A 19338-nucleotide genomic window follows, 5' to 3' on the forward strand; every position below is an offset into this window, starting at 1 on the left:
GAGGAAGCAGCCCAGCAGCAGATGACATCAACAGCTATGCAGAGAAGCCAGTAGTGTTAGCTTCAAAGATGAGAGGTGTTGGAATGCAACCATAGGAATAAGAGTTATCTGAGATATGAATGTTTCATCTCCAACTACTGGTATGATCATCTGTGGGAGAATGTGACTATCAATCGGAAATGTTTTTCCCTTGCTATTTGCCAGACTTCCATTTAATTAAACCCTTTGCTTTGAATTAATGTGTTCTCTAGTCCAGGGGCTCTAAACCTCTCTGTGATGGACCTCTTTGACAGTCTGATGATGCCCATGGACCTTTTCTCAGAACAATGTTGAAGGAAATGTTAAATTTCAGTTAGAAATTAATGAAAATTAAGATAATCTTTTTCCCATGCAGGTTTATGGATCCCCTGAAATCTATCCATGGTTCATGGACCTCAGTTTAAGAATTCTTTTTCTAGTCTGATAAAAGGGAAACATTAGATGGAGGCTCATGAACTATGGTTTTGAATAGATTCTTATGCAAAAAGTAAGCTTTGTAGGGGGCTGGCTCCATTAGGAAGGGGCAGGGATGAGATACAGTAATATGCCAAATTTTGCACTTGCTGAGTTTGACTTTTCCCTTTATTCCTTTGGAGCAAAGGAGGATGAGGAGGTAAAGCCAAGGCAAACCATGTTAATCTATTGTATGCATCAGGAAAGCATAAAATCCAAAGGCTCATAACTAAATCCCAGAACATACAGCATTTTCTTCCCACAGTTGTTTGTTTTTACCCAGAGGAAGGTGGGAATAAACTCTGGAAAGACTACTGGAAAGGGGAGAAAGGGTCACAAATAATTCAGTAAATAATACTTACAGACAAGAAGACCAACAGTGAACCTTTGCTTGTTAGCTGTTGGGGGGAAGGACTTCTTAGCCTGCTCTGGTTTTTCAATCATACCTGCCCTTGAGGATAGCAACAAGGTTAGGGACATGGATATACAAAGCTGATTGGAAGGGGGGAGAGGACAGGAAGGAGTGAGAAAGGCAGATGTATATGGAATATCTTGTCCTGAGACAATGTTGTACGTCATCTTAGGTTCTGTAGACTGAAACATGCTTTGCTTTTACTGTGTTGGCAGGTCTTGAACTTATTGCTATGTTAACATAGCACTTTTCCCAAGAATTTCGAGGTACAAAACAGTGCAAAGGCTTGACTTTGCTGGAGAAGCTTACTGGAGCACAGAACTTCCCAAACTGTTTCAGAGAATCTTGATGCTTTACACTACCAAATTAGGAGCCACGCCCTTGGTCCAGGGTGGCAGGGAAGCCCTCTGACATCCCTTCCTGTCCTGCCAATGCCTCCCCCAAGGAAATGGCACAGCCCAAGATAAGATTCTTCCATTCCCTCCTTCCCTTCTCTAATTTCTATCAAGTTGGGAGTCATGAATCCCCTCTTTCCCCCTCAACCAAATCCTTTCTTTGTCCCTTCTACCAAAGACAAGAGAACACTCCAGGGAGTCATAGAATTTCAAGCGGGGAGCAACAATCTAGTGTTGAAAACCTTCATTTACAGATGGGGATACTGAGGCCCAAAGAAGTTAAAATGTCTTACCAAGTCTCACGTAGGTAGTAAAAGTGGAGGAGGGAATCTATGAATAAAGAACATCTCTCAAACTAGGGCTCTTTCCATTAAGCTGAGAATTAAAAAAAAAAATCCTTGGCCAGGCACTCAACTTTTATAACTTCTCTCTGGGAATGCTCAGGAAGGCAGTTTGACATCACCTGCTCGCCTTGTTTGAATTCCATGACTTTGTAAAGCTTCTGCACAACACATTTCTGCTGACAGAAATACAAACTCTCCCACACACATGGTGGGGCCAATTAGAGTTGGCAGGAAAGTCGAGGAAACCTTTCCTCATTAAAGTGAAAAGGATGAAAACAAGTCCGCGGTAACTTTCATAGGGTTCCTTCCTCTCTGGGAGAACAATGCTCTATTTGCCCTAGTGACTGGCACTCCTCCCCGTCCCCCGGCCCCTTTAAATAGATGTTCTAGATGTAATATTAGCTTCTGTTTACATGGCAGGTTATGGTTTCCTGAGTACTTTATGGACATTATTTCAGGTATTATTAAAAATTCGAGGTAAAAAATGGAGGCTATGCATCCATTTTTCAGAAGTAGAAACTGAGGCACAGGTAGGTTAAGTTATTTCATATGGTTAGTAAAAGGCAGAGCCCAACAAGTCTTACACTGTGGCATGCCCATTTTCTTCAATCATTGGAGTAAAGAAGTCCACTTGACTCAAGATTTTTTCCATAATCATTTTTATTTAAAGACTCAGAACACAGTCATCATAGTTCATTTGTAACCATCACTGTCAATGTTTCTTAAATCACACGCTGACACTCGGGTATAACAAAAAAACGTTTTCTGAGCTGTGCAAAGTACAAAGGAATTGTTCAGAGTCAGTTAGCCGAGACCATTCTGAGTAGCGCAAACTTGGCATTTTATAAAATGACGTTGATGTTTGCCAGAAGAATGCTTTTCGCTTTGAAGGTAGGAAGTGCATGCACATTCTCTACTTTGCACATCTTCCTTTCTCTGCCTTCACTTTAGTCAATGGGCCCAGGCTGCAGCTCATCCCTGCTGGAGGCGCAGGATGTCCTTGGCAGCCCAGGACTCCACTTACATCATTTACTGGTTGGTTCTACATCCCAGACTGTGCTGCTGCTCAAATGGTATCAGTTTGGCCAACAGCGGGAACAACAAAGTAAAATTACTCAACGATTAAAACAAACGAACCATTCAGTCAAACCAGAAACAGCGGCTGCAAATAAGGTGTGTGGTTTCAATATATCAAACACCAAGACATACCATTACAGATTCTTCAAGGCAAGGTAACCCCCCCACCCCCACCCCCCAAAAGGTGACACTTTGCTCCTGTTTTTTGTTGTTTTTGTGGTTTAAGTTTTCATTAACTAGGACTGTCACAAATGTGCTCGAAACACTGATTGCAAAACACTGATGCTGGTTGTATATTTCCTCTTTCCCCAAATGTTCTGGCTTTGGTCCTATGAGTTTAAGAGCCTTCTAAAGTTTGTAGTCTGGGGCTCTCAAAGGTGAGGCTGACTACTAAGTGGTCTACAAGGGACCAAATTGTCTTCTGTCTTCATATTTTTTTTTTTTAACGAAGACAGCAGTTGTCCTTCTCCCTCCCTCTCACCCAATAAAACATCCCATTTGTTGGTGTTGGGAATAACCAACTCTCTTAATTGTTATTTGATGGGCTAATTGAGTATCCGTTGTGTAAATCATCCAGGTTTCCTTCTGGCTTGGAGTCTCGTGGCCATCTTTCTGTGGGTAGGGGCAGAGAGAGAAAATGAAATCCACATCAGATTCTTCCTTTACTTGCTAGCCACTTTCCTCATAGAATATTTGAGAAGGGTGAAAGTTTTCGAATTATCTGAAGGTTTCAATTATCTGAGCTTTCATTAGATAGGAGAGTTGCCTGTGTTTATCATTTAGGTGTCCATCAATCAATATACATTTTGTATAGCGATATGATTTTTATATATACACATGCCTTTTTGGCAGTTTTTGCTTGCTAGTCAACTAATTTATCATCCCTGATGGAGATGTGCTGGTTTTGATCAATTCCACAGACAGCACTCTCTATTTTTAGACCCCCCGCCCCCTTTTTAAAGGAACTAATTTCTTAAGTCTGCTATCAGCTGGAAAGAGGGAAAGAAGTCCTTTTCCTCTTGACAATAACAGGATCCCTTTGGTGTTGGTTACCACCCAACAGTAATAAATAGCCATTGAACCATCCAAAAATATGAGATCTGAAAATAACAGCTCAGTATTTCAAAGGCACCATGTCTGGCAGGAGGCTGACTGTCTGGAATTTGTTTGTCACATCCACGAAAGCCAAAGAAACCCTACGTTCCTAAGGACAAATTTATGCAGTTCAACCTAAGTCTGAGGGTTTGTTTTTAACGATGGGGAACATATGGATTTTTAGCCTCTTTAGAAGAAGACCACCTTCAAGATGTGATCACTCAGGTGGTCTCAAATGGCTGATCTATAATCGACACTTCTGTGATATACAGAAAAGCGAATATTTTTTCATAGATATTGTTCTCTTAAAACCACTTGTTTTAAGACCCAATGCAATCAAAGCCTCCTGTCATCTTGCCCTTCTTCCATCCCTTCCCCCACCGCCTGCCCCAGAGTCCTACAGAGCAGTGCTATTAAATTTTCTTTTCCATGTTTGTGACACAAAATTGAATCAAATTGCACCTTTTAGTCCCTGGTAGATGGAGTCTGCACCACCTTGTTCATTTTCAATGAAATCTTAACCAAACTGTGACTCTGCACAATGGTTGAGAACTGTCCATTTTTGACAGTAAGAAATCACATTTTGAGATTGCTAATTACAGCCACTGACGCTTCCCTCTGATGGAATGAGAGGAAAATTCCACCATCTTGGGCCAGTGTGGACCTGCAGTGTTCTTTTTACTGCCCCGTAAAAGTCAGTTAGAATGGTTCCCTTCTCCTGGAAATGCTCCCAATTCTTGAATAATTGTCACTGTCTAGACAGAGCATGGGGTTTTAGTAAGGGTTTAAGGAAATTGGCTTTTTTCAAGTCCTTTCTCCCTACCACCCAAATGGATTCTCTCACTTACTCCACAAAACATCAGCCAAGGTTTTGATCTCCAGGACATGGACTTGTTGGTATGCTCCAAAGTTCATATGGTAAATATAAAAATGTCTACATGTTTGATGTCTCTCTCTTTCTCTCTTTCTCTCTCTCCACTGACATTCTCTCTTTTATGCAAAACCAAGCCATTCATAGTTTTACCAAAAGGCAGCACCAGATGTATGAAAAAATAGGAAATGTATGACCTATTAGAAATATATAAAGTCTAATAGCTTTTACATAAAAAGGTATGCCATAAGAAAAAAAGGTGATACTGGAGGGTAAAATCAAAAATTGCTGCATATACTACTGAGAGGAGACACACAGAAAAGGATTCCCCGCCCCCTCCCCCCCAAAACAACTCAAAGCCACATGGGGTATATCTAGCTTTGGGGAGGCCCTGCCCAGGGCAGTTCTGCAACCTTCCCCCTTCCCCCTCCAGATGAAAAACACCTCCCCTTCTCTGAGCACCCTTGCTGAAATGATTAGGCAGCAGATTACTGAGGTATATAGAAAGGGTGACAATAACAATTTGGACTCCCCACTGGATCCTCCAGGGCAATGCCAGAATGGGGATTCTCCCTAAATGTTTCTCCACCTACATCACTTCCTCCCAAAAGAAGCATCAAACCAAGGTGGCTTGTTTTCAATGCTTCCTAGCAGCCCTCCTTAACCTCTCAAATCCATCTTGCATAGGCAGGAACCAAGAGCACTGCAGCTCCGACAAAATAAGTTACAGCAATAAATCAACTTTCTTATTTTCTTTTTAAAAGATATTTTCTCTCTATAATTTACACAAAGGGAGTTCGCATTTAAGCTGAAATACAATCCAAAGCTGTGTTCTCTCAGTTGGTGTCTAGCCCAGGTCCCTTTCCCACCCCCTGGTCCAAGGCATCCCCTGGTTACAGAAACACAGCAGCACAGCCCCAGGCCTTCAAAGCAGAAAGGCCTGGGAGTGTCTTTGGAAGGGATGGTGACAGTGGAGAACAGTGAAGCCTCCCTTTGTTTTCTTTTCTTGTGCTATGGAAATTTCCTCTGGAAGGTCTTTTGGTTTGGAGAGTGGTGGTGGATGCTAGGGGGAGAAAGCCAGCCAGTTCTCATCAGAAACTTTCAACAAAGCTTCCAGGGAAGAGGCCCGTCCTCCCGTTCCTCTGCAGTGTCCCTTTGTACCAGCCATCCTCTCTCTTCTTGTGCACGAACACAATGTCTCCTTCTTTCAGCTCAATCTCAGCTTCACTCTGAGGAGGGTAGGAGACCACAACTCGATACCTTGGAAATAAAACATCAGAATAGGTGATCTGGGTACAGGGATACAAAAAGAACCAACATGGGCTTCATCATTGACAAGAGCGTTCTCAAAACGTCAGTATTGAGAAAGGAAAAAAAGCACCATGATTAAAATGGAAGGGGTAATGGATCTCACAGCAGAAGACTTGGGCATGAAACCTGGCTTTGCCATTTATTACCTATTTGACCTTGGAAAAAATTATTTCACCTCTCTCGGCCTCAGTTTCATCATTGGTGAAGTGAGGGTTGGATTAGATGATCTCTTAAGTTCCTTTGAAGTTCTAAATCTAAACCTATGGTCTTGTGACCATTATAAAAAGCCAATTCAATTTGTAGCAGAGATGCAGTGCTGGACAGGTGATAGGTCCTACCGTACTCTACCTTGGTCTGCCCACATCTGAAGTACTACTGTATATCCAAATCAGAAGGACACACTTTAAGAGGTTCATTGGTAGGCTGAAGAGCATACAGGATGGCCAGAAGACCTAAAACTCTGCATCTGAGGATGATTAGTCTGGAGAAGACAATATTCAGGTGGGGCATGGTCACTATTCCCAAATATCTGACTGGTTATCATGTTGATGAGGTATTAGACTTTACCTTTGTCCTGCCAAGTCCAGAGGATGGAAATTACAAGAAGGCAAAGCTATCAAAAAATGGTCTGGGAAGCCTTGCTAGGTAGGAAGTTTCCCATCAGTGGAGGTTTCAAGGGGGGGGATCAAAAATGATGTTATGGACAGGACTGATGATTTGGTTGGACTAGATCAGGGATGGGAAACCTGTGGCTTTGAGGCTATCTGTGGCCCTCTAGGTCCTCAAGTGTAGCCCTGTGATTGAATCCAAACTTCACAGAACAAATCACTAGGTGATTTTTCAAGGGTAGACCATTTCATTCATTGTTCAATAAAATCTAGTGACTCCCTATTATCTCCAGGACCAAGTATAAACTTGACTGTTAGCGACTTAAAAATCTTCATAACCTAGCTTCTTACCTTTCCAATCTTCTGACAATTTTCTCCCTTCCACACACACTATGCAACTACTATGATGTGGTTCTGCAGTTGTTTCAGTCATGTCCCACACTTTGTGACCCCATTTGGGGTTTTCTTGATAAAGATATTGAAGTGGTTTACTATTTCCTTCTCCAGTTCATTTTATAGATGAGGAAACTGGGGCAAACAGGGTTAAGTGACTTGTTCAGGGTCACACAGCTAGTAAATGTCCAAGGCTAGATTTGAACTCAGGAAGATGACTCCTGGCCCAGTACACAATCCACTGCACCACCTACTTTCAATTTTTCAAACACAATGCTCCATTTTCCATCTCTGTAACTTTGCACTGGATCTCCCCAAAGTCTGGAATGCTCCCTTCCCCTCTGCCTCTTGGTTTATCTGGCTTTCTTGAAGACTCAACTCAAAGGTTACCTTCTTTTGTAGGGATTTCCTTCCTTTCAGATTATTTGTCAGAATTATTATTCAGATTATTTGTCAGTTAGAAGTTGTCACCTCCATTAGAATGGAAACTTTTTAAGGGCAGGGCCTTGTTTGTTTTGCTTTTCTTTGTATCCCTAGGATGCACTACCATGCCTAGCATTTGTTGGTAACAGTTCAAGTCATTCAGTTATATCTGACTATACATGACCCCATGGAAAGTCCACGGGGTTTTCTTGGCAAAGATACTGGCATGGTTTGCCATTTCCTTCTCCGATGTGTCCCCATCTTACAGAAGAGGAGCTGTGGCAAATAGGGGTTAAGTGACATGAGAAGGGTCACACAGTTAGCAAGTATCTGAGGGCGAATTTGAACTAAGATCTTCCTGATTCCAGGCCTGGTGTTCTATCCAGTTGCTCGACTGGTACTTAGAAGTTAATAAATTCTCATTGATTGAAGTCCAAAGCTGGATCCCTTGTTCCAGGTTGCCTCTTTTGAGTAACAAGAGTGGAGTTGTGAAGATTTGCCTTTCAATCAACCTGTTTAATGCTCTAGGGGAAGGAGGAGGAAATAAGAGCCTTTAAACTGGCCTGAGAGCAGTTTTAGGTGAAAGATCTTGCCATTTGGTTCGATTGGCCTTGAAAGACAAGATGTTCTGGACTCAAAAGAATCAATGTTAACCAAAGAAAGCCTGAGAAACTTTAGGGCTTAGTTATGAAAGTTTACCCAGCTTGAGAATGAGAGTGCATATGTACATGTATACATATGTATACGCAGGTATATATATTTTCATATATATATATATATATATATATGTAGGTATAGGTGTATATTGTTCATGTTAACTTCCAATGACTTTAGCCTGTCATCTCATTTTTGAATTTGCACATTGTCTTCTCATTTATAAACAAATCCTAGAAAACACCTTTTGTGGTCCCACTGCTGACCTCCCTGGTTTCCTTTAAGTCCCAGCTGAAATTCTACCTACTACAGGAAGCCTTTCCTAACCCCTCTTAATTCCAGTGCTTTCCCTCTGTTGTTTCCTATCCTGTATATAGCTTGTTTTGTACACATTTGTTGTCTCCCCCATCACATTGTTTCTTCAGGTCAAGGATCATCTTTTGCCTCTTATCTGTATCCCTAGTGCTTAGCACATAGTAGGTACTTAATAAATCCATATTGATTGATTTATTGTGGTCTGGAGTGTGTTGAAAAAAGACTAGAAGGGAAGTAAGGAAATGGGTGCTGGAACTGGGCACCATGATAGGTACAAATAGACAGAAAGTGGGAAAGTTGGAGTTCAGTAGGTGTCTGACCTCTAGAACCCCAAGCTGACTCCTGGGACACGGAAGGTCAATCAATGAATTCACAAGCCTTTATTAATGTTGGCCGTATGCCAGGTCTGTGCTAAATGCTAGGGATATGAAAAGAAATGTGAAAAAGGCCCCCATCTAAGAAGCTAACTTTCTAGAAGTCAGCATGTATGGTCATATGGCCGCATATGGCCATGTACATAAAGAACAAATTAAAAATATGTGGAAATTTAAGGAAGGAGACCTAGTGGTCGGGGGGCAGGGAGTCAAGAAAAGTTTTATGTAGAAAGTGGTACTTGAATTGAGTCTTGAAGAAAGTAAGGAATGCTATTAAACAGGGGAGAGGGTCACATCAAAACCCTCATGTATGAATCAGATCTTCCTCCTTGGGATGATATAAAGGCTAGGATTTTGTCACTGAGCATCAACTGATTTTTACAAAGTTCCAAAATCTAAAAGCTTTTTGGCAAAGTTCTAAAATCAACTAGAATGTTTTAACCATCAGGTTACACTGAATTTTAATAAGAAACATGGGTATTTTCAAATTTTTATTAATTAGCCTTTCAAATGCTTGGTAAGTTTTATTGTTTTTTTTAGCATTTATACTTTTCAAGTCACAACAGCTTAAAAGTGCACTAAGACTTTTGGGATCCCCCGTATAGGGAGAACTCAATCCAGTTGACTTAGTATTAAACTCTATTCTTGCATCCTTGCTCCCATAACGTTGGACCCTTTGTCTGGGTTCTTTCCTTCATTGATCTAAAACCTTGACAGCTGACTTGCCAGGACTCTGGACCCTACTCAAACCTTTTGTTGTTATTTGTCCTTCACTATTCCAGAGAGGACCAATGACATCACAAGGCGATACATTGATTTATTCATACACTGGGCCGGGAGTCAGGAAGACTCATCTTCCTGAGTTCAAATGCAGCCTCAGATACTTACAAACTGTGTGACTCTGAGCAAGTGACTTAAACCTGTTTGCCTCAGTTCCCCATTTATTAAATGAGCTGGAGAGGAAATGGAAAACCACGCCAGTATCTTTGCCAAGAAAACCTAAATGGTCATAAAAGGTCAGACACAACTGAAAAAATAAACACAAATGCCTGAGCTGAAGAGCTGCAGCCACTGTTATGTGTAGAAGGCAGCCTAGGGCACCCCTGGTATAGAGTCTGAAGCCTTAGCAGGTGTGAGGATTTAGTTGCTGGCTGGTGGATTATTTGGAGATCAATAGCTGTCTTCCTCCATGCAAATCCCTGGACTGAAGACAGCTGAACCATTTCCCATTGATTCTTCAAACTACAGTTGTGGAGGAATGGAAGTGCTGTATTTAAACAACTGCTCTACCTCTGTTAATGTTTCGGGGATAATCCAGTATTTGCTTAAAATCATCATCGTCTCTCCAGATTGACAATTAAGCTCATGCTCGAGGACCTTAATTTCTAGCATTGTCTTGAAGCAGCAGAGCTGATTGCTGCTGATGGGGGAAGAGAGCAAGCACATCTTGTGGAAGGCAGGGCCGGCTGTGCACATCTTTGTGCAGGCCCAGCTTCTGTGCCAGCTGGGGAAGAGGAAGCTTCACTGGGACAAGGGACACAGAGGGCCTTGTGTGGTCAAAGCTCCTACCCCTTTGGAAGTGGGTTCAGCTGAATACAGCATCTCTGCCATTAACCTCCTAATTAACGGTTGCTTCTCAAGACCCAGTGGCCCTGGCATATACGCTGGTGCTCCAAATCCACAAAAATCAATTGGTCATCTTTTCTCCTTGGATAATAAATCTGGCTGTCACTCCCTTTCTGTGTGCAAAGACAATAAGAGTTGAAATGTGCTTTGCTAGCTGAGGAGGGGGAAACACTTTATGGCCTCCCGCTGTTTGTGGGACAAGGACACCCCAATTATAGGCAGAGTGGAAATGGGAATGCAGAATCCTCTCAAGTCAGATGGCTTCTGAGGTGATGAATAAGAAAATCAGATGGTAACCATGTTTGGATAAGACACTGCCAAACACCAGGCCTGACCTTGGTGTCTTTGGGCCATCATTACTGGTGAATCTATTTTGGGGAGATAGCATGTGATTAATTTGGAATGCAGGGGCTCTAGTGACCATCTTCATCAAGGGTCCAAAGCTTTGAGCCAGCACCTGAAATTTCAAAGTGGTATCAGAATCCTTCCCCCACTTCAATATTATTTAATTATATTTTTGTCAAAAAGAGGAACTGTGACATTGGGTATAGAGCTGCCCTTGGAGTCAGGGAGCCCTGAATTCAAGTCCAGTCTTTGATACATACTGGCTTTGTGGCCTTTGGCAAATCATATAACCTTTCAATGCTTCAATCATATTTCTAAGCCTGGAGGTCTTCACCTTGGGGTCTATGAATTTTTAAAAAAAATTAATTTTTAGTTTTCAACATTTACTTTTATAAAGATTTTGTGTTCTAAATTATTCCCCTTCCTTCCCTTTCCCCCTCCCCAAGACGGCACACAATCTAAGACGGCACACAATCTGATACAGGCTATGCAAGTACGATCATATTAAACATATTTCTACATTATATGAACTTGTTTTAAAAAATATTTTAGTAGCACTATTTCAATATAACTGGTTTTCCTTGCAATCCTAAGTATTTTATTTTATGCTTTAAAAAACATTATTCTGAGAATGGGTCCACAGGTTTCACCAGGCTGCTAAAGGGTTCTATGAGTTAAAAATGGGATAAGAACTATGGCTCTAGAAATTTAACTTACAGAGCAGGTGCCAGTTTGCTTTGGTAGTGGACATTTTTTCATAAGGAATTCCCTATGCCAATGAAATCACAGATCCTTTCCAAAAAGGGGGAAAAATGCTGTCAACTGCTCCCTTTTTCACCATCCCTATCCATTATGCCTCTCTGTGGCTCCTCTATAACTTTCATTCTCTTTTCCTGTTGAGAGGCGAAGCAGTTCATTGGCTGTCCATCAAGAGGACCTGGCTTCAAATCCTGCCTCTGCCATTTGTGACCCTGGGCATGCCACTAACCTCCATGAGCCTCAGTGTTCTCATCTGTAAAATGAGGGACTTAGTCCCTGAGGTCTTCTTCAGATCTAGATGAAGATCTTGCTGAATTTGGGGGAATAGACTTCAGAGGCTAAGAGGCAGATTCTTGAGGTCAAACCACAGTTTCCCTGAGGACAGACATTCTGAGCAAAGCTGCATCAGTCTGATCCAGAAAGCCAACCAAAGGGCTGTCCACTCCTGGCTTGTCCTCCTTTGGAGTCTTCCAAATCTCCAGTAGTGGGAAGCAGCAACTTTGGCATCTGTCATCCTCTTCCCTCCAAAGTCTGTGTTACATGCTTCTAAAAGGCAAAATTTTGTTCCTGACTTACTAAAAGAGTCCTAGCAAGGCAAGTGGACCCAAGAGGCAAAGATCAGAGGCTTCCATAGTAGGGTTTCCCAAAGTCAGCTGTCCTGTTGAGCCCTCTGGGGTGAATACAGCTGGAGTTGATCTGTTATCCCCACAGCCTCAAGAAACCTGGGATTATTTGGAAGCAGTCACAAAATTCAATCAAATACTGGAAAGCCTGGTGGAAAACACTGAGCTAGAAAAGCAAAAATCTCTTATTCATACTACCTTGCTTTCTTGTGTGGGAAACACCTTCGCTGTCAGGGGTGAAAAGAGGTTGAAGGTGTCAGGAGAAAGAGGCCACTGTTCTGGGAAGGGAAATTGGTTTCCATGCAATTGCAAATAGCAAGGTCTCTTCTCTGCAGACATCTGCCTGTAGATCTATATTGCTGTATCAGTAAAGGGTTAACATGCCTGGAGATGGCGATCTAATCCAGGCTTCCAGCCGTTGATTCACCTTTTGTCTCAGGATAGCACTGGGGGATTTTATAAACCCAGACTGTAACTTCCACTGAAAAAAATACCTTCATCCTAGGAAGGGAACAAATCCATTTCGAGCCATTGCCAGTGGTCATAAAGATGGTAAGCCAAACTCCTGGCACGGTGGCCCTGTTTGCTCTGGCATCTGCATGAGTCTCTTTAGGAATGCCAGGAAGAACAAGCAGTCCCTGGGATTGCTCTGTTCAGGGCGGCACAAATGTGAACAGATGGCTGCTGGGAGGTAAGAAATGGCCCAGGCTACAATGGAGAATACACAGAGGTGGGTTCTCTCTTCCCTTTCCTCTCTCCCTCCTTTTGCACATGCTCACACTCTCTGGACATTTCCACTGGTATATGAAGCTGTGTCTGGGTTGTGTGTGTGTTGAACTACCGTGGCACAGAGAAGCGACTACAGGGGAGAAAAGAACGTACAAATCCTTGTTTCTATTATATTTGCTTCAACTCTTTGTCCACCTACTCTTCCTACTCCGCATTCTTAAAGGGGGAAAAAATGCAAAAGATGAGATTTCCCAGCAACCAAGCAGTTCAGTTCTGGCTTTTGCCTCAGCTGCCAGATGTGACACAAACAAGCAGTTTCCAAAATGTAATTTGTTAGAAAAAAGTAATTTGGTGCTTCTGAGCAATTCAGTGATTTAATGAGCACAGATGGATGTGGGAAGAATTTAGAAGAGACAAGTGTTTAACGTTTCAGTTCAGATTATTCTAAGACCATGCACTACCCTTTCTGTTGCATGAAGGTAATTAATATTCCCCATTATGGGCATGAAGAGCCACAGGATCAGTTAAGGATTGTGGCTACACCAGTGCAATGCAAGTTAAGTCATAAATCAATTAGAGATTCTGTCCTGCTGTGTTTAATTAAGGTTATCTCAATCACAGCTTATTTTCAGACTCAAGACTTCAAAAATCAAAATGGTGAGAATCAAAATAAATCTTTATCACAGCATATTGCAATTAGTTTTATTTGTATCATGGTGACCATTTAATCCTTCCTGCAATAATATAACTTCAAAATGGACTCATATAATGATGATGGGTTTGCGTGGCACTGGGTTTACCTACTGCCAGGGCATGGGCACTCTATTTCCTTGCTTGCAGCTGTGTGGATGGCCGGATGGGTGGGGAGGACATTTCCTACTATCTCCTTAAGGAAGTCACCAGATTTGAAACCTTAGAGTCTGTACATGGCACAGGAGGTTCTCAGTGAAGGTGAGACAACAAATAGATATTTAAGTGAATGCTGTAAAATTAAATGATCCAGGCAACATGCTGAACTCTGAGTGAGGAAGCAAGTGGTATTCCAATTGGGAGTTTGATGGAAGCCCACCACTTCCTCCATCCCCCCCTCCCTAGAGCATGTATGTATATATAGTACATACACACAGCTGCTAGTCTTAATTTTCCCTTTTCAGCCATGTTTTCCAACTCTCTAACCATAAAAAACTTCCCCCAAACTCAGCAGGTGCTCATTCAACATTTGTCAAATGGCTGAAAGAGATAGTTGACAAATAGGGTCAGATTAATGTTTTAAAGTATTTTGAGATCACATGAAAAGGATCCTTAGAGATAATCTAAGGCAGAGTGATCAAAGTGGAATAAAACCTGAATTCATAGTCAGGAAGAACTGGGTTTGAATACTGATTACAACACTACCTACGGGACTTTGGACAAGCTGTTCTACTTAGATCCCACCTCTGTCAGATGGTACTAATGATGCCTGTAGTATCAATCTTACAAGGCTGGCGTGTGAAACGCAACAGATAGGTAACATGCTTTGTGACCCTTAAAATGAGCTATTCTTATTAGTATTGGTAGTCTAAATCCTTGTTTTGCAGATGGGTAAACCAAGGCTCAAGCAGGGGAAGAGGGGTCTTGTCTTGTTAAGGCTGTACTTCCTCCCATGAGCACCACTAAGCATGGTGGGTAAATTCCCCAAATCCCAGGGTAGAACTCCCCTCCTTTCTAACCCTCCTCATGGGTTACTGAGGCAAATGCCCCATAGTCCTCTGGTATGACTCCATCCTGAGGACAAAAAAGTCCCCGGACCTCAATTTTCTTTATTTGGAAAAAAAGAAGAAATTTGACTTAATATGTTTCCTTCTAGGTCTAGAACCACAATTCTACCATTAGTCATGATGAGAGCTGTACTTCTATGCCTTGATTGTTGTTCTGCCATTTTTTATTTGTGACCCCATTTAGGGTTTTCTTGGCAAGGATACTGGAGTGGTTTGCTATTTCCTTGTCCAGATCATTTTACAGATGAGGAAACTGAGGCAAACAAGATTAAGTGACTTCTCCAGGATCACAGAGCTAGTATAAGTATCTGAGGCCATATTTGAATTCAGGAAGATGAGTCTTGACTCAAGACCTGGTATTCTATCCACTCACTGCACCAGGTTGCTGCCTATGCCTTAATGCTAACATACTACTGAACCTCCAGCAATTGTCTGGGTGACGTCTATAGATTTTAAGCTTCTTGAGGGCAGAAGGTGTTTGGTTTTTGTCTTTGTATGTCTGGTGCCTAGAAAAGTGCCTTTTATTCTAAAATGCTTGTTAGTGACAGGCCTTCAAAGAGTGAGATATGATGTCTGGCTACTCTAAAAGTGCTTGTGATCTCAGCCTTTCCCCTGCACTTACTGAGATTTTTACAGAGTTTATGGGGGAATGAGGAGAATTACACCCTGTGCCAAAGGTTTCTGTGGCTTTTTGGGCTTTTCTTTAAAAAGCATTTGAAACTAAGCAAGAAGCAGAGTAAAATGCAATTAATGGGAATATGCAGTAATGGTTTGTGGAATTTTCTGGATATTCAGGCTGTTGTAAGAATAAAATGAACTTACGGGTAAAAGTACAAAGCATTAGGACTTTGTAGTCATAACATTAATAATGAACAAGAAACAAAAAGCTTTAGAGCAGGAGAGGTCCTTAGATAATCTAGTAGCAGGTCTGTAACCAAGTCACATGCAGGAAGGAACTGGGGCTGTTGCAGCTGGAGGGGAGAGAATTTGGGGAGACACATGGCAGAAATCTGCAAATACTTGAAGGGTTGTCATGGAGAAAACGGGATAGACAGCTCTATTTGTTAGAAATTTTCTCCTTGTGATGCTGGAATCTGCTCTCCTTGATCTTGGCAGCTAGGTGGTGCAGTGGTTAGAGCAGTAGGCTTGGAATCAGGAAGACCGGAATCCAAATCCAGCCACAGGCTATGTGACTGTGGGTAAGTCACTTAACCACTCCCTGCCTCAGTTTACTTCTCTGTAAAATGGGGGTAATAATAGCACCTAACCTTACTGGGTTGTAAAGATCAAATGAAATGATATTTGTTTTACAAACTTTAAAGCATTCTACAAATTCTATTATTATTATCATTATCATTGCTTCTGGATCTTTCCATTACTGGTCCTTTTTTCATTCTATACAGAGCAACAGAAGACAGGTCTATTCTTACATGGGTGAAAGACTAGATTTAGGTGATTTCTAATGTCCCTTCTACCTCTAAGATTTCACGATTTTTATTTTATTTTACTGCTTTGGAAGGGGGAGGCGAAGCAACTGGGGCTAAGTGACTTGCCCAAGGTCACACAGCTGGTAAGTATCAAGTGTCTGAGGCCAGATTTGAACTCGGGTCCTCCTGACTTCAGGCCCGGTGCTCTATTCACTGTGCCATCTAGCTGCCCCTAGATTTCACAATTTTAATGCCTTCCTTTTACAGTCACTCAAAAAGTGCTTACTCATGTTACAGGCACCATACTAAGCACAGGAGTGATACAGTCCTTGCCCACAAGGAAGTCATGTTTTACAGATGAGAAAATGGAGGGATAGATATTTTTAAGGAGATTTCCTTTGTGCTTTAACTTCCATATCAAAAACGTTCTAAAATGTATCCGTTTTGCTCATTTTATTAATATTATTATTATTATTTAAAACAAAGGCCTCAGTTCCCTGTCCTGGCAGAAAACAAATTGGCAAGAGGAACAAAAAAATGGAATCCTCTGATACCTGGGGATTTCAGTGGAGCTGGAATTCTGAATATCAATTATAGCCGTACAAGGTCGGGGGAGATTTGCTAGACTAGTCCTGTGCCCAGGAAATGTCTCAGAAAGTTTTGTTTGTGATTCCTAAAAAAAAAAAAAACCAAAGACCATCCAAACAAAAAACAACCCTTCCCCCAAACCTAAATATCTCATCTGTGCTAATTTTGTTGTGATTTGCTTCTCTATCCAGAAAGTAGAAGGTGAGGAGAAAAAATTAATTAATTAATGGTTTCAGTGAATTGGTTCTGCCTATCACATTTTTACTGTAACTGCCTGCATCAAGCTTAAGTTTGTAACATAGCTCTAAATTTGAGAAACAATGTAGTTCTTTTTAATAGACCTCAACAGAGCTCCAAACCAGCCTGCGTTTAGGTGGCATCTTCTGTAATATTTTACAAATTGGGTGAACAAAACCTGATTTGCCATCACTCTTTTCTATAGCCTATAATCCCTCTCCTTCTTACTCCTTGAAGGTATGGATTTCTAAGTGCAAATATCCTTGAACAAGCTTTCCCTCCTTTTTCTTTTTGCGTGGCAGTGGGAGGAAGGGTTTCTCCTCTTGGAGGTATGCTTTTTTCTACTTAGTAGAGTAGAAGGTGGCCCTTTCTGGACTTTTTCCTTGGTGGCCCAGAATTTTAACTTCATCTAATACATGTGGTTCTGAGAATTAAAGATATCTCTCTGGACTGGACCTTAAACAGGACACCTAGATCTTTTATCTCTGTCTCCTGACTCAGTGAATGTGTAAGGTCCTGATTGGTCTTTTCAGGAGAAAGCTGATGTTTGACAAGGTAGATTTCGACTGCAGCATAAGAATTTTCTGTGAGATATGCAGAACTTTCCAACAATGAAAACTGGGAAAGGCTTTCTGACAGAAGCTATGGAATCTCCTTAGGACATATTTAAGAATCTTAGAAACTTAAATGACCAGGAAAGTCAAAAGCAAAGTCTATGCACAGACTAACATTATATGGAGAGAATAACCACTGACTTTGTTACAGCATACTTGGTGATTCTCAAGATACCAGGGAAGGCTTAGGTTCAAGATAACGGACTCTCAATCTGTTCCTGATGGAGGCAGACATTCCAATCTTTTTTCTTTTTTGGAGGGGGGAAGGCAGGGCAATTGGGGTTAAGTGACTTGCCCAAGGACACACAGCTAGTATCAAGTGTCTGAGGCCGAATTTGAACTCAGGTCCTTCTGACTCTAGGGCTGGTACTCTACTCATTGCGTCACCTAGCTTCCCCCAGACATTATAATCTATGGTTCTCACCTCAAGGTTGCTAGTTTGTTTCTAATGAATGCGTTACCTTCCTCATTGAAAGTGGCCTATATAGGAAAATAGATATAAAGTTGGAAGGGGCATTAAATGTCATCTAACACAACCTGCTTGTTTTAAACATGAGGAAGCCGAGGTCTAGACAGGCTAAGTACAGACCATATAATGGGTGACCAAGAATTTGAACTCAGGTTCCATGATTCCACGTTTAATGTTCTTCCCACCTGATCATGCTCCCTTCCCATGTTGAGACTAAACAACTCTTTCCCCCTGTGCCACAAAGGAGAGGGAAGAAGAACACAATGTCTATTTCCCTTATCCGTTACCTTTCTCGGGGCAATGGCTTGGGCTCTGGACGGATGGCTGCCATGGAAGGAGGAGGCTGCCTGACTGGGGATGAGATGGAGAAGTTCAGATCCAAGGAGCCAGTCTTCCGGTGCAGGGGTTCCATCCCCATGGCCCCTTGCATTTCACTCTCGATTGGGCAGGAGCCAGCCCTTCCATGGCTAGACAGCAATGACACTTCAGGTCCCACAGCACCCTGGAGAGCTCCCTCAGCTGCTGCTGCCTGGGGGTCATGAGTTGGGGACACAGATGGGGGTGAGCGGGACTTCTTTTTGGTAGATGCTCCTGCTAGAAGTTTCAACAGTCCGCTTTTCTTCTCTTTCTGGAAAAACACACAAAATAGAAACCAAATGTGTTAATTCTTCTGAATTCCCATGTTGTTAGCATGAGAAGGTCAGCCTAATTTTATTTGAAACTAAAAAAAGTTATTAAGAGTCAGAAGAAGAAAACAAGCTGTTTGAAAATCTTGTTTTCCTATTTCTAAAGCCAGTCAGAAGTACACAAAACAGATAGACATTGCCAACACATTTGGGGAAATTGTTATAACGGGATGTTGTCTTCCGTATTGTCTAATGAATGGATGCTTCTTTTTATTGTATTTCAACAGGTCAGGGATATTTTTCTTGTGGGATTTCATTGGTGTGGAAGTTCCTTTCATTGACACAGATTGGGGCCATCTACAGTATAACTTCATATATGACCTGGTTGCCTAAGGCCCCGAGAGCTTAAGTGATTTGTCCATGATCAAAGAATTAGTGGCACAGGTGAAATTTGGACCCAGGCCTTCCTGCCTCTCTCACTCTATTCTCTATGTTGTGATGTCTCTCATATGTTTTCTCTCTTTTATGTGAAAATTCAATAGATATCACTCATGAAAAATACTGAACACCCAAAGGCCAATAGAAAAAACTGCTAATCTTAGATCCCAGCAATGACTCCTATTTCCCATTTCTACCCTCTGGTTTATAAACTATAAAAGGAGACGTCCATGAAAATACCCATTTTATAGTAAAATGCAATATATTCTTTATTAATACTTCAAAAGGCCTATAGCGGGCCACTCAATAAACGTTAGCTGACTTCTCTTCATCCAA

The 19338-nt window shown here is 41.7% G+C and overlaps 1 protein-coding gene across 1 annotated transcript in view; it reads right to left on the reverse strand.

Moving 5' to 3' along the window:
* Positions 1-5666: 5666 nt before the first annotated feature.
* The window catches only part of SH3RF3 (SH3 domain containing ring finger 3), a 264830-nt gene continuing 251158 nt past the window's right edge, over positions 5667-19338 (reverse strand). Inside the window, exons 9-10 of the mRNA XM_036755796.1 lie at positions 18226-18566; positions 5667-5946 (exon numbers count right to left, since the gene is read on the reverse strand). Of these exons, the coding sequence (XP_036611691.1) occupies positions 5778-5946; positions 18226-18566 (510 nt within the window). The 3' untranslated portion in view covers positions 5667-5777. The remainder of the gene's footprint in view (positions 5947-18225; positions 18567-19338) is intronic.

Source organism: Trichosurus vulpecula, chromosome 4, assembly GCF_011100635.1.
Source record: "Trichosurus vulpecula isolate mTriVul1 chromosome 4, mTriVul1.pri, whole genome shotgun sequence".
NCBI classification, from domain to species: Eukaryota; Metazoa; Chordata; class Mammalia; order Diprotodontia; family Phalangeridae; genus Trichosurus; species Trichosurus vulpecula.